Genomic DNA, 15,161 nt, shown 5'->3' with positions numbered 1-15,161 from the left:
GAGTATGTGACCATGAGAAATGTTAGAAATTGGAGTGAAAGGTACATAAACATGTGGACCCAATACCATTCTCTGGTTCTCCCAGAGACACAAGGCTACAGGAGAGTAGGACTCTGCCTTCTCCCAAAGCTGATACCTCCCTGGGCCAATGTGGGTGACACATTGCCTAGAAAGAGGTGCTGTTGTGATATGTTTATGTTGGTGGGATGGGGGAAAGAAATAACAGGTTTGTATATGGAGTGTTATGAAAGAATTAAATCTTAACCTTCCATTGGGGTAAGCTGATGGAAACAACCATAGCAAAGGACAGACTGAATATCTTTTTATTCTCTCTATAGAAAATAACAATAAAAAAAGTATTCACATAGAAGAAGGAAACAAAACGTTGTCAGAAGTTAATGAATAAAAATGTTTTTTTTCTGGATTTTATGGTGTTTGTGATATTTGTTAACTTTTACGAATTTGTAATTTGTTGTAATTTCTCTTTCTAAATAAACATTTCCTTTTGTCTCTACTTTTGTACTTCTATTTTTTGAATTCAATTTTTTTGCCCCAGATGGGGTCTCACTCTGTTGCCCAGGCTGGAGTGCAATGGTGCAATTATAGCAGACTGCAGTCTTCAACTCCTGACCTCAAGCAATTGTCCTGCTCCGACTTCCTGACTACAGGTGTGCACGAGGACTACAGGCAGGCATGTGCCAACACACACAGCTTTTTTTTTTTTTTTTTTTTTAAGAGATGTGGTCTCACTTTGTTGCCCATACTGGTCTCAAACTCTTGGTCTCAAGGGATCCTCCCACCTCGGCTTCCCAAAGTGCAGAGATTACAGGTGTGAGCCACTGTGCCGAGCCTGAATTCAATTTCTTAAAAGGACCCTCCCCACCCAATTGTATGAGCTGTAGCAGTTGCCAGATTTAGAAAATACAAATACAAGACCCCTAGTTAACTTGGAATTTCAGGTAGATAAACACTGAGATGTTTTCATCTGAAATTCAAAGTTAAATGTGCATCTTGTATCCAGTGGGAATATAAAAAAGGAAAGTAGTGGTCAACTCAACCAGGGTTGAAGTGGGGAGGAGGAGGGGGATGGGGAGAGGAAAGGAAAAGGGGAGAAGTTTAACAAAGGAAGTCACACCGGAGCTAGGTCTTGACGTTAGGTTGGTGTTTGCAAGGTAGAAGAGCCAGGGAGGTCTTTCTAGGTGAGATGAGCCTGTGAGGTGTGGGAGACCTGCAAGAGAGACGAGGTGGAAAATATAGGCAAGGTCCAGGCTGCGATGGATCTGGATGTTGCGGGGAGCAGATTTTCTGCTACTGGGAGGCCCCAGGGCGTTACGCTGGGAGTTTTAGACTGGAGAGTTCCAAGACTGGGCTTGCATTTTAGAAAGTCCACCTGCCTAGGGAAGAGTGGATTGTTCAGGAGAGGAATGGGGAGGCATCAGTTGGGCTCTTTCCATTCCTATTCCTCCATCCCATCTCCACTGGGGCTCTTTCACAACATTTGAGCTACAGAGCCCATTGACATAAGATATGTCACCTGGGGCCCGAGGCTTTGAACAGGCTTTGACTGAGAGCCCTGTGGGCAAAAAAGGAGGAGGAGAAGGAAGTCCAGGCTGAAGTGGTATAGGTGCCCAATGTGGATTTGTGCTTCCCTCCCCAGGAGCACAGGTGTGGCCAGTTTGGATTTCCTTAGGTCATCAGCTTCCTGGGTAATGACAAGTCAGAACAGCGTGGCTTGGGAGAGTTACATCACCTCCCCTGCTGAACGGGCTTGAGGTCCCTCACAAGTCTAGGTTCCTTTCCACTCCACCTAATCCCAGAGTGAAAGGGCAGCATGGGGTTAGAAAGGGCGCTGAGCCAGAGGTAAGGAGAGAGAATTTTGAGAGCAGTCGTGCCACTTCCTTGCTGTGCGATGGAGGACTGGTTCACTTCTCGATTTCTTCATCCCTGTAATGTGAACATTGAACTGAGTACTCTCTGTTATATTTTCTGACTCTCATTTCCAAATATCACAACAAAGGAGAGCCAACCCCACTGAAAATGAAGAATAAAAGGGAGACAAAAGATAAAAAAACAAAAACAAAACAAAGGAGAAACTTATTTAGGTTTAAATTTCCCAGTTCTTTTTCTCATCTTTTTTTTTGTTTAATTTTCAAAGCTATACTCAAGTTCACACATATCATTATGATCTAGATATATTTACCAAGACACCTAAACATTTATATATTCTGTTTTAAAATCCCTATTAGTTTCCCAAATAAAATACCCATCCATCACTATCAGTAATATATATAATATATGCATATATTATATATACATATATAGTGTGTATATATATATATATATTTTTGAGACGGAGTCTTGCTCTGTCACCCAGGCTGGAGTGCAGTGGTGCGGTCTTGGCTCACTGCAAGCTCTGCTTCCCGGGTTCACACCATTCTCCCACCTCAGCCTCCCGAGTTGCTGGGATTACAGGCTCCTGCCACCACGCCCAGCTAATTTTTTGTATTTTTAGTAGAGACGGGGTTTTACCATGTTGGCTAGGATGGTCTTGATCTCCTGACATTGTGATCTGCCCGCCTCGGCCTCCCAAAGTGCTGGGATTACAGACGTGAGTCACTGTGCCCAGCCTATATTTCTTTCTTTTACAAATTCGTTCTCAGTCATACTTCTTAGTGTTTTATAGTCCTCATAATGACAGGTTCTTTCTCAAGTCTAACCAAAATTACTCATATAGATCTAATGCATTTCATCCAAATCCTGCAATAGGGCCACACATTGCTCAACTCCATGGAGCCTCATTCCCATAGAAGGCAATAGGCATGGTACCCTCTGGAATTATGCAATTTTTGTATGCTCTCCAGGACTAAGTACTTAGGAATGGCCAGAATCAACTCTTTTAAGGGAAGGAAATTGCCTTGGCATCACTATGAAAAATTCATGAGGTTGGAGTGCATGTTAGGTGGGGATAAGGAATTGGAAGATATGAGAGAGTTGTGTCCAGAACATATCAAACTCAGAGCATTCTCCATTCTGGCTCGCCAATCTTGCTTCACATTCTTTCTGCTTTCCTACTTAACAAGTGGAAAATTGAGCTCTGATATCTCAATGGTGGGTCCATTGGTCCCAGAAGTCCCAATTCTAAGGCGAGATGCAACCATATGTCTGGAGACCAGATTCATAATTTAATTGCAATCCTGGGAAAGATGCCATTCTATCTCAATCTATATTTTATTTTTGATATTAGGGGTCAGGTAGCAAGGTTTAATATGAAGAGAACTTATTTCTTATCATTCCTTCTTCCTGATTTAGGAACTCTAAAGGGAATTGTAAAATTGATAATAAATGTCATCATTTTCAAATTGCTCATTATGTGCCAGGCACTGCGCTGAGGACTTACGTGTAATCACTTTATCTTCATGCTGTGCCTACATGGTGAATGTGCAGTAGACATGATGTGTACCATTTGACAGATGAGTAAACAGGCACTGAGATTAAGTGGCTTGCCTTCAGTCTGACAGCCATAGAAAGTAGAGCCAGTCAACCCAGCTTCCAGTACCGGCGATTATGGTACACTGCATGCTGGAAGCGGAGTTATAAACACATCACTTATTCCCTTCCCCTGCAAGCTTCCTGGTATGACATATTTGCCCTGAAATGAAAGCTGGGTCAGAACATATAGTCTGAGCACAAGGGGTGAATGTGGGGTGAGACTCAGCAAGGACAGTGTTGCAAATCCTCTCACATGTGTGGCTGGGCCCTGAACTGCTCTTTTCACATGTGCGGCTGGGCTCTGAACTGCTCTTTTCACATGTGCAGAGGGACTCTGAGCCAGGCAGCTCAGGCCCTGCTGGGAAAACAGCACCGACCTCCCTCCATATGACCCCTCTGGGGGAAACAAGGGTGGGGATAGGGGAGATTCCCGATGTCAAGAGTGGCTCTTTGCCCCCTCTCCAAAGGAGCAGAAAGGTGTCCATTAGCTCCTAACAAAGATGTCTTCTCCTTTTCCAGATGCCTGGCACACAGCTTAGAAAAACATAATATTTATTAAGGAGTACTTACTATGATACAGGTGCATTAGCTCATTGAAATCCTCACAGTTTATTTTACCTATTTTATGGAGATTCAGAAAGGCTTTAAGTAGCTTGTCCAGTGTCTATACACCTAATGCATTTCATCCAGACTCTGCAATAGGGCCACATATTGCTCAACTCCAAGAAGCCTCATTCCCACAGAAGGCAACAGGCATGGTGCCCTCTCTGAGCCAGGCAGAGAGGGTACCTACCTGGCCATACCCTCATCTTATTTCCTTAATCATTTTCTTTCTTCTTTAAGATATAGCTGATTAATCATTATTATGAAATGCCTCTTTCTTCTGAGTCTTGACATGTAGCTTCTAGGAAAAATGATAAACTCCCCATCTCCATGCAAATGAGAATTTTTTGCAATTCTTTGTTCATACAGAAAAATCCAAGTTAAGTCACTTTCTTGAGAGCTGTGGCATGCTACCAAGAAGAGAAGGGAGACAAGGGAGAAGAGAAAGGAGAGAGCCAGGGTTTAAATTCAGAACTACATTGTGAACCGCTACAGTCTACCCTTCCCTCAACACTTATAATTTTATTATGTCCAAGATGCTGGACCACAAGACATCAAGTCTCTGGGGTTTCTTTCCCTTGCACCTGTCCCATAAAAGACCCCAATCCTTCCTGTCCTTTTTCCTTCTTTGCCGGTGCCCTGTCGCCCTCTCTGTCTCCTGAATCTGGCTGCAGGGGCAGGGTTTGTACCAGCCCAATGGGGTCTCATAATTGCATCTCATCCCGAGGTCACTTCATTTGACTTATTCACTTCATTTGAATAAAGCTCCATTTATTCTGGGAGTCTGTATTTGGGAATGTCAAAAGACAAAATTACAGCACATTGAGTTTAAGGATCTTAACTGGCTTTTATTTGCAATCCTAGAATCAGGCAACATCCCATTTTATAGACATAGAATGAGTGGCCCCATGAGCTGACAGAGGAGAGTGGTTTTATAGGCAGACAAGGGCTGCAGGAAGCAGAAACAGAGAACAAAAAGCAGATTGGTCATTTAAAGCTACTTTCCTTGTAAAGGTTAGAGCAGAGGAGACTTCCTTATATGCTGGTTAAAACTGGCTCACTTGAGGATTTGGCTATTATCTTTCTCTCTCCTGATTTCTCAGAAGGTTAGATAAACAATTTACTTTCAGCTTGGTGGTGTGGAACTTCATTCAGCATGAGTGATTCCATTTCGGTTTGGCCTATTGGCCTTGTGCAGTAACTCAGTCCAAACCAATCACCTCCTGGAAATTTTATTTAATGGGAAGAAATTGTTTACACCCTGTCTTTTCATTGCCCCAAACCCTGATCCCTAGAGAACTTCGTGGTAAAGAGTTTATGTAAAAAGGTAATTTAGATAGAGAGTCTTCTAGCCTAAGAATAAGGATTTCAGGTCCTGGCTCTGCCACTGGCTTCTCCTAAACCTCTCTTCTTTCCAGTCTCATTTTCTCTCTCTCTGCATTAATCAAGAATCAGAGGACTCTCCAGGGGACAAGATGAAGGTGAAAGAGATGATGTGCAAAGAAATCCTTGCTTTATGAGGGGAAAGACTGTTTCTCCTGAAGTTCAACAAAATAATGCAGGTAAAGCAGTTAGCTAGCACCTGGCACATGGCAGACACTCATAGCTGCCGGAGACATTGGAGAGCTGGATCATGCTGGAGCCAGAGGCACCTGCAGAGCCTCACGGGTTCGCTGCTGCAGGGTGTGGCTGACTGAGAGTGCTTTCATGAGTTGGCCTGCAGGGTACAGTTGGTAACGTGCCACAGCTCTCAGGAAAGTGACCTAACTTGGATTTTTCTGATGGACACAGAATTGCAAAAAATTCTCATTTGCATGGAAATGGGGAGTTTATTTTTCCTAGAAGCTGCATGTCAAGACCCAGAAGAAAGAGGCATTTTATAATAATGATTAATCAGCTATATCTTAAAGAAGAAAGAAAACAATTAAGGAAATATGATACTAAGAAAACAAGGGAAAAAACAATCTCCCCAAGGTGGATCCACCCAGCAAACCTTGACAGCATTTCCTCTTATCCACCTGAATAAAAATGACCAGCCCTTTCCAAATGGCAGAGAGCACTGAGAGGAGACACAAGGAGCAGCCCACAAGCACCAAGTGAGAGGTGAGGCTCATGCTGTCCATCGTCAGGAGCTCATATGCACCGCCATCCTAGCCTTCCTCCTTTATGGCCGCAGGGAGGTGACCTGTTACCATTGTGTGTGGCTATGATGTTCCAGATGCTGGGCATTTGATAGAATGGCAAGAGATACTCTATAGAAGAGGTGAATTTTCTAGTATCTTAGTTTCAATGAGAAGAGATAGAGGGTGGGAAAGAAGGAGGGAAGGAAGGAAAGGTAAGGAATCTAATGTCTTTACTATTGTTTTTTGTTCCAAGAACTGTGTTGGGCACTTTGTAATGTGTTATCATTGTTTAACCCTTTGCAATGTTAAATGTCTTTTTAAATGTAAGGAGCACCACTGGTTCATAAATGGGTTCCTGTCTGTCTGGTGTCAGGGGAGCTACTGGGATTCCAGGCTGTGATGCCAGAGGGAAGCAGTGTTGTTAGTGGGGTGGAGCAGCAGTAAAGAGAGCCAGCTCAGGGACTGGCCTGCCTTCCCTCAAACCCTGGCCTGGGCAAGTTACTTCATTTTCTTGGTAAAATGGGAACAGAAACAGAGCCTACCTCACAGGGTGGTTGTGAGCATAAATGAGAAAATTACGTAAAATTCTTGGGACAGTGCCCAATGCACATGGCACGTAGGATAAATGTTACCTACTACTAATATCTGAAATAGCCAAGATGTCTGGCATTGCCTCACCAAGCTAAGGGAGGCATCTTTCTCCTCTACAAAATGTGCAAGTCTCCTGGCATGGGATGAGCAGGCAGTATCCCACTGCTTCTGAGAGTTGTCTTGTCAGAAGAAAAACCGCACTCTCTTTCTTGGCTTTCTAGAAGCACCCCAGTAGCCTTCCGAGGGGACAGAGCTCTGGGGGACTCTCTACAAACTTCCCTGGCAATGGGGCCCATCTTTGTTTAGCCAGAAAGAAAGGTTGATAAAAGAGGAAGGGAGCTCTTTGGCCTAATGCCTGCCACGTGGTAAGGTCTCAGCATACACCTGTCTATTTCCTGGGAATGATGCCCAGTTACGGAGAGACAAGGCAAAAACGGTTTCTAAACAGGATTTCCTGTTTCCTGACTTTCCAGAGAAGGAGCTGGGAATCCTGAGGAAGGCATAGGGAGTGGGGGCAGCTGGGGTTCACACTCACATGTATGAGTTACAGCAGCTCTAACTATAGCTCTGCCGTCCCCGCAGCTGGCTCCCTGGGTCTGATGCCCTCCTCTCCTCCATGGCCACACATGATACACTTACCTTGGCACACACAGCTGTAAATGGGAGATCTCAGTGGGCATCATGCAAAGTGCATAGCAGAGGGCTGCTCTCGTCACATGTGTTGTCATAAGACGTGCGTTAAGGCTAAGCTCTATTTGTAAGCTTGGGAAATGTGGGTGAAAGCAGAGATAACCCCATAAGCTGTATCATTATATTTTATGCACTTTTCTCTGTGTGCATTATATGGCACAATAGAAAGTGGTTAAATGAAGAGGCAGCAAGAAAGACAGAGGCAAGAAGGGTAAGAGAATGAGAAGAGGCGGCAAACCTCTCAGGGTCTGGCCCTAGCTATGAAGCAGCTAGCTGCAAACATGCTGCTCATACCCTATGGCTCAGCGGGTGACGGACGGGAAGTTGCCAAGTTGCCCTCTACCACTGGCATCTTCCCCTAGCTCCTCGTTGTGGCTAATTAGTTCTTGAAGATGCCTTGTGTCTCCCTTTCCCATCCTCTCCAGAAGATGAAATCTCCATAACTGGCTTCAAACAAATAATTTTAAGCAGATACACTCTTGAGGTTTATAATAAAAGGGTGTTACTTATTTTGGGGGTAAACATCAAAAACCAAGTGTGTTTTTATGGTTTTTCACATCTGTTGCCCAATTCCTAGGGCATTTTACCAACCCTGCTTTTCCTACTTAATTTATTAAAAACAATGCTTTTCACCCCTGTTGACAAAGTAGGCTGTGTTGAGTCATAGGAGAGTGATATGCACACAAGTATGCTTCCTGGGACTTAAGACAGTGGTGTATCATACTTTCTGGGGTGGAGGTGGGGGCATGGGGTAAGGGTGGGGAAGAACTCATATCCAGTTGACTCAAGAAAACCAGAGGAGACACATACCCCTGAAACTCCTCAAGGCTGAAGTATTTAGTCTTGTTTTCTTGTATTCCACCTGGCCTGCCTTTGGGGCTGGAAGGGGGCGTCAATCAGGGATCTTCTCTTTCATTGCCCTCCACTCTTGGCTGGACAGCTGACTTCCTCTCCTTTGTGCAGGCATGAAGTTACAGTGTGTTTCCCTTTGGCTCCTGGGTACAATACTGATGTTGTGCTCAGTAGACAACCATGGTCTCAGGAGATGTCTGATTTCCACAGACATGGACCATATAGAAGAGAGTTTCCAAGAAATCAAAAGAGCCATCGTGAGTATGGGTTGGTGTAAAGGTGTGGGTGATGGGGTATACCTCCCCTTACATCTTAGCTTGAAAATGAGTTCTTTCTCATTGCCTTTTGCATCTCAGAAGAACATAGGATACTGATTGCTTATGTCTGTTCTTATGTTTCCCTCCATAGCAAGCTAAGGACACCTTCCCAAATGTCACTATCCTGTCCACATTGGAGACTCTGCAGATCATTAAGGTATTGGCCTATGTCTGCTTTTTCTAATATTTTTATCTTCATGTCTAAATGGCTCTGGGCTGAGAAGGAAATCCCTACATTGTCACCTTCTATTTCCTAATCTCCAATGTACTCTAAATGCACCAGGCTTCTTCTTTGTCAGATGATGTGTTAGGGCACGCTAGTGTCCCAGGGACATGCAACCCCTGGGAGGAACGAAAGAAGTGCCACTTCCTAAAGAGTGATTGGGGGTGCCCAGTGCTCAGAGGGGACAGGATTTTTCTGGCTTAGGGCTAATTTTGGAAGGTCCCATGGAGGTAGCTAAGAAAACAGTGACTTAAAACCTGAGGAGGTTATAGATCAGAGGATAAGAAGGAGGAAGGTATTTGGGCAAGGTAAGATAATGGCTGTAAGATCAGTGAAGGTTGGACAGAGAGGTGACCAGGTTTGTGACTCGAAGGACATGTAAGTGAGTGGTGGGAGATGAGGCAAAAAAATACCTTGGAGTCATTTTATAAAGGTCCCTGGAGCCAGGCTGGGCCTCTGGCTTATAATACAGGCAATAGTCTGGGTGCAGTGGTTTATGCCTACAATTTCAACATTTTGGGAGGCTGAGGAGGGTAGGATTGCTTGAGGTCAGGAGCTTGAGACCAGCCTGGGCAACATAGCAAGACCTCGTCTCCAAAACAAAACAAAACAAAACAAAACAATTAGCAGGTCATAGTGGCATGCAACTATAGTCCCAGCTACTTGGGGGGCTGAGATGGGAAAATTGCTTGAGCCTGGGAGGTGAAGGCTGCAGTGAGCCATGATTGTGTCACTGCACTCCAGCCTGGGCACCAGATTGAGATGCCCAAAAAGAATAAAAGAATGTGTGTTAGGGCACACTAGTGTCCCAAAGACTTGGAACCCCTGGGAGGACCCAAAGAAGTGCCACTTCCTAGAGAGTGATTGGGGGTGCCCAGGGCTCAGAGGGGATTAGGATTTCTGTGGCTTAGGGGTAATTTTGGAAGGCACCATGGAGGCATAAAAGAATAAAAGAAAATAATAGCAGCAGTAAAGAGTCACTGAAATTTTTGAGCCCAAAGTTATATGATCATAAATTGTTTTAGGAAGACAATCTGGTGCTGTTCTTACAATGGACAACGTGAGGCAGGAAAGCCAGTGAGAAGATTGGTCCAACCATCTAGACAGGAGGTGACAAGAGTATGTTACAAAATAGCTGGCTTATCAGGTGATCATTCATTTTACAAAAAGACCCATGAGAGATGCCTCTAAAAGTGAGTTTCTCTAGTCCTGGGAAGTATTCTAGACAGATCCAGTTTTAGGGGGGATTTTATATGACAGAGTGTGAGGTATATTTGTATTGAGTTACTTTTTTCTCAGGTTTCTCTGCATACGTGAGAGAGACACACACACACCCCTTCATAATTCTTCTAAGCAGTGATTTATTTGTAGTGAAGAGATGTAGCCACTTGCTAAATAAAATTCTAGCCAACTGTATTATAGACACATAAGATATTACAGCTGGAAGGAAAGCAAAAGATCATCTATTCCAAAACCATCATTTTCAAATGAGGACAGTGAGACTTTGGGAGGGAGCATGATGAGTTAGTGGCAGAGCTAGGAATAGACCCCCAAGTGTATGCCCCCATCTTCAGATTCTTTCTCCTCTCAAGGTTGGGAAGTAGCTCATGTGGAATAAGAAAAAGAGTCAATAAGGATTCAGGTCTTTATCCTTCCCTTCCCTTCCCTTCCCTTCCCTTCCCTTCCCTTCCCTTCCCTTCCCTTCCCTTCCCTTCCCTGCCCTGCCCTGCCCTGCCCTGCCCTTTCCTTCCCTTCCTCTCTCCCTCCCTTCCTCTCTCAGCCCCACCTTCCTTTTTTCTGCAGTGTTCCTTTTTCTAGTACCACAGTCTTTGATAGTGCAGAGGAGTGTAACATTTTGCCCTTCTGGTTAAGGGAATCAGCAAAAGTGAAGGAGGAGAAGGGTTTTTGTGTTGCCATCTAGGAAAAGCTGCCACTGGGGCCAAGGAGGCTTTGCTTCTTGAATGAAGACAGATGTGCTGTCCCACCGTTAAACACTCCCTGCTTAGACTGAATAGTTTATCTTCTGCAGAGTAACTGGCTCTCAGGGCAGATGGCAGGCAAACTTCTAGAAGGAAACTGTCTAGCCAACTTCTCTGGGCTGTGCCTGGGAATTTAGAGACTATCTTTTTGGGACATCTGCACTCTGCAGGCTGCAGACCTACCCAAATATGCCCATTTCTGCAGCTGTCGGTCTCCCTTCTTGCAAATCTCAGCCTCATTCCAGTGCTCCTTCTGGTTGTAAAAGGACAGACTAGAGGAGAGCTAAGCAGCGTGGCCCAGAGTAAGGTGGCCAGAATGAATGCAGTGTGATTACAGTTGGAGAAATGCATACCTAGCAGGATGACTGGCATGCAATAGCCCTTGTGTGTTGCCAGACAGGAGATGTAACAGAGAGGCCGACTTCAGCCCCTGTAATGTAAGGAAGTCCTTTTCAAAAAAGCTGCTCAGCCATCAGTCCTTTTAAAAAGGAGGCAACTGGTTCCTGGAAAGATTTAAGTGGAAGTTAGTGATGACACGCTAGGGATACTGTAGAGAGAATTAGTCTATGATGGATTCTGGGCCCCATCCTTGGTAAATGTATTTCTTGGCCATACGTTTTTGTCATAAGTAGTTTTGCTGGGAATAAGAGAGGATGAACACTCTGAGACCATTACGAATTTTTCCAAAATGACTTTTAGTTCTCTCATGTGTTGCTGTCCCCACTCAAATGGACTGCTCTGGTCTCTAACATAATGAGAGAATAGGCCTCCAGAGTTTCTCTAATTTGTGTTTGTAGCCCTTAGATGTGTGCTGCGTGACCAAGAACCTCCTGGCGTTCTATGTGGACAGGGTGTTCAAGGATCATCAGGAGCCAAACCCCAAAATCTTGAGAAAAATCAGCAGCATTGCCAACTCTTTCCTCTACATGCAGAAAACTCTGCGGCAATGTGTGAGTCACTGGGTCAGGATTCCAGCATCTGCTCCCCTTCTGCCCCAGGAGAGGCCAGGATGTGCTGGCCCCCATCGACCTCCTGATATGGTGCTTGGAGTCAAAGGAAATTCTCCGTCCACGTCCACGTGGAGAACTGTTGAGAACCTCTCCCAGTGGCCATTGCTTCCCCAGGGCTCCCTGCCTGCTGACAACTCCTCAGACGGTCTCCTCCTAGATAAACCTCCTGGGATGACCGACTTATGTCAACATATTCCTTAGTAAGAGGCATGGCAGGGACACCAGTTCTACTATAAGCATACCCCTGGTTTCTTTATTTCTGGCCCTTTGGTGTCTTTACATCAATAAACTTCTGGGTAGATCCTTGGTATGGCCTATCCCTAAAGGTCACCTAGAAATTCATTGCAATCTATTCAAATTCAACATCAGAGACAAAACCAACACAAAGCAACAAAAACTTAGACCAGGAGAGAATCTGGGCTCTAGCCCCATTCCTGCTAATGATTTCCTGTGAGACTTTGTGTCAAGTGACTTCACCTCTCTGTGCCTCAGATTCTGAAATTGTTAGAAGGGGTGACGGTCCCTGCCCTACTTGCATTAATATGATAATGGACTCAAACGAATTCACCTGACCAGTTATTTAATTAATAATTGGTTAAATATTAATTATCTAATTAATATTTAACAAATGTTCATTGAGTGCCTACCCTGTGGGAGGCAGCACTCAGAGTGGTGATAAGACAGATATGGCGCCTGCTTTCCTAGTGCTGACAGTCCGATGGGCTCTAAACGCAGAAAAAACAAAAGGCGTGGGCAGATGCAGGTGATTCTACAAACAAGCTCTGTTCTTCCATGGCTGTTCCCACCTGAGTTTACTCATCTGCCTCTCACTGTGGGAGGGAGGAGAAATGTCACTTCTCATGCGGGCAGGTAGGAATAAGAGAGGGCCCAAGTGGAAATGTCCTCTGATAGGAGCTTCCTCCACTTTATCACAGCAGGAACAGAGGCAGTGTCACTGCAGGCAGGAAGCTACCAATGTCACCAGAGTCATCCACGACAACTATGATCAGGTAAGATCTGGGAAGAAGATGGGGAAGATGGAAGATGAGAGGTAGATCAGGAGGGTGCCAGCCCTTCAGCCTCCACTCCACTTAAATTCATGCATTCACTCTATAAGCAGTCATTGTGGGCAGGCCTCAATTCTCTGTGTCTGTAAAGAGAGTTTTGATCTTACCTCATTTGGTAACCTCCTGGGCTCCCCATCTCCATCATTCCTCCAGCATTTTCTCATACCCTTGTATATCAAGCCTGACCTGTATGACTTGGGGAAAGCGCCCACTGCTTAAGATGGGATGACACAGAAGGAGCAAAGATCCCCCATGAAATGTGAGCTATTATGCATAAAACGTGTTACCTGCATGCTTTCACTGCGATCACTACCTGCGCCGCCCCCCCATATTGTGTGTAGTGATGAAGACACGGCACTTCTCATGTTAATGTTGGTGTAAAATGCACATCTCACGTGGTTGTAGAGGGAGAAGCAGTGCTTTTCATGAGCATCAGCAGAAGATCTTGTTAAAATGCAGATTCTGGCTCAGCAGGGCTGGGGTGAGCTTGAGTTTCTGCATTTAGATCATACTGTCAAAAGATGCCAATGCTTTGAATAGCAAGGAGTTGGGGAGCCTATTACGGGCTCTGCTTCTTTGTGGAGAGGCTCTGTAAGATAATGTTATAGAAATAGCTAAGGATTACATGGTTCTTACTATAAGCCAGGTATTGTTCTAGGCACACAACAAGTATTACACATTTGTCTTTCGGAACAATGCTATGAGGCATTATTTGCATTGGATACATTAAGAAACTGAGGCTTGAGCAGGTGCAGTAACTAAACTAAGTTCACACTGCAATTGCATGGCAGAGGTAGGATTCAATCCCACGCTTGCTGGCTCTGCAGGACATGCTAAAAGCATGAACTCAGTCTGCTGGGGAAGGAGGTGGAATAAGGCAGGAGACTTGGGCTTCAGATCCAACTCTGTTACTAACTGGCTGTGTGACATTGGGTAGGACGCTTGCTCTTAGGGGCTTTAGTGCTCTAATACGTCAAATGGGGACAACATGCTCTCCCTACCCGCTGTCCAGCACCACAGGGACGAAGATGTTCTGGGATAACAGAAGCACTAAAGCAAGCTGATGTGGAGAAGAAAATCAGCAGAACTGGCCAGTAAGGCAGATTTTTTTCCTGTAAAAAACAGAGGAAAAAAAAAAACCTGAGGGAAAAGAATGAAGAATTTTAAAGTTTTGTTTATAAGGAGCTGACATGATTTGATTGCTTGTTTGTGGGGAAAAAAACTGGTTGCCTGCGAGGAAAATAATACTGAGTCTGTATGTTATGCAAATATATTTCGCGACAAAAAACAAAACCTTGTGGGGACCAGCATGTGAAGAAAGTGACTTGAAAACCGTTACACAGTCTAGAAAGGTGGGTTCTTACAATGATCTCTGATTTCAGCTGGAGGTCCACTCTGCTGCTGTCAAATCCCTGGGAGAGCTCGACATCTTTCTAGCCTGGATTGCTAAGAATCATGAAGTAATGTCCTCAGCCTGATGACAAGGAACCTGTATAGTGATCCAGTGATGAACATCTCCTGTGCGGTTTACTGTGGGAGACAGCCCACCTTGAAGGGGAAGGAGTGGGGGAAGGTCCCTTGCAGCTGACAGTCCCACTGGCTGGCCTCAGGCTGTCTGATTCCACTTGAAAATAGTCAAAAAGTCTACTGTGGTATCGATACTGAACTCTATCTGCTGAAAGGGCCTGCAGGGCCTCCTGGGAGTAAAGGGCTGCCTCCCCTCTAATTTATTGTGAAGTCATATAGTCCATGTCTGTGATGTGAGCCGAGTGTGATATCCTGTAGTACACATTGTACTGACTGGTTTTCTGAATAAATTCTGTATTTTACGTATGAATTGAAGGATCTTTTCATTCAGGGAGAGTCAGTCAAGACTGAGGACAGGGCGTTTCTGACAGAGGAATGGTTGTCATGGTGACAAAGCTGAACAAGCACAGCCACAAGTAAGTAGAGAGGCCACTGGGTAGAGGGGCCAAAAAGGGCACCAACATCTAGATGGACACCGCATAGATGATTCAGAGCACAAATGCCTATCTTTCAGATTTCATATCACATGCTTTAATGGAAAGAACAAGACCTCTGAAGTCCAACAGATCTGGTTCCAATCCTATGTGACTTCGAACAAAACACTGAACGTTTCTAAGACTCAGTGTCCTCTCTTGTAAAGTGAAGATATTAACAGCAGTCCTGTAGTGTTGCTGTGAGCATCGAGTGAGG

General features: G+C 44.7%; 1 protein-coding gene across 3 annotated transcripts; it reads left to right on the top strand.

The window, feature by feature from the left end:
• The first annotated feature begins 734 nt into the window (after positions 1 to 734).
• IL19 (interleukin 19) lies at positions 735 to 14,781 on the top strand. 3 transcript variants are annotated; one of them, XM_007988668.3, is made up of 7 exons: positions 735 to 829; positions 5,511 to 6,195; positions 8,460 to 8,605; positions 8,757 to 8,822; positions 11,665 to 11,817; positions 12,813 to 12,887; positions 14,327 to 14,781. In XM_007988668.3, exons 3-7 carry the CDS (start codon positions 8,462 to 8,464, stop codon positions 14,420 to 14,422), a joined length of 534 nt encoding a protein of 177 aa, XP_007986859.1. In that variant the 5' UTR covers positions 735 to 829; positions 5,511 to 6,195; positions 8,460 to 8,461; the 3' UTR covers positions 14,423 to 14,781. The 3 variants fall into 3 exon arrangements, with proteins under 3 accessions (XP_007986859.1, XP_072867655.1, XP_072867654.1); XM_073011554.1 differs by lacking the exons at positions 735 to 829; positions 5,511 to 6,195 and having other exon boundaries at positions 8,293 to 8,605; XM_073011553.1 differs by lacking the exons at positions 735 to 829; positions 5,511 to 6,195; positions 12,813 to 12,887; positions 14,327 to 14,781 and having other exon boundaries at positions 8,293 to 8,605; positions 11,665 to 12,377.
• Positions 14,782 to 15,161: the final 380 nt, after the last annotated feature.

This window comes from Chlorocebus sabaeus, chromosome 25, assembly GCF_047675955.1.
Source record: "Chlorocebus sabaeus isolate Y175 chromosome 25, mChlSab1.0.hap1, whole genome shotgun sequence".
Classification (NCBI taxonomy): Eukaryota; Metazoa; Chordata; class Mammalia; order Primates; family Cercopithecidae; genus Chlorocebus; species Chlorocebus sabaeus.
Note: the sequence above shows the minus strand (reverse complement) of the source record. Positions and strands in the feature narration are given on the sequence as shown.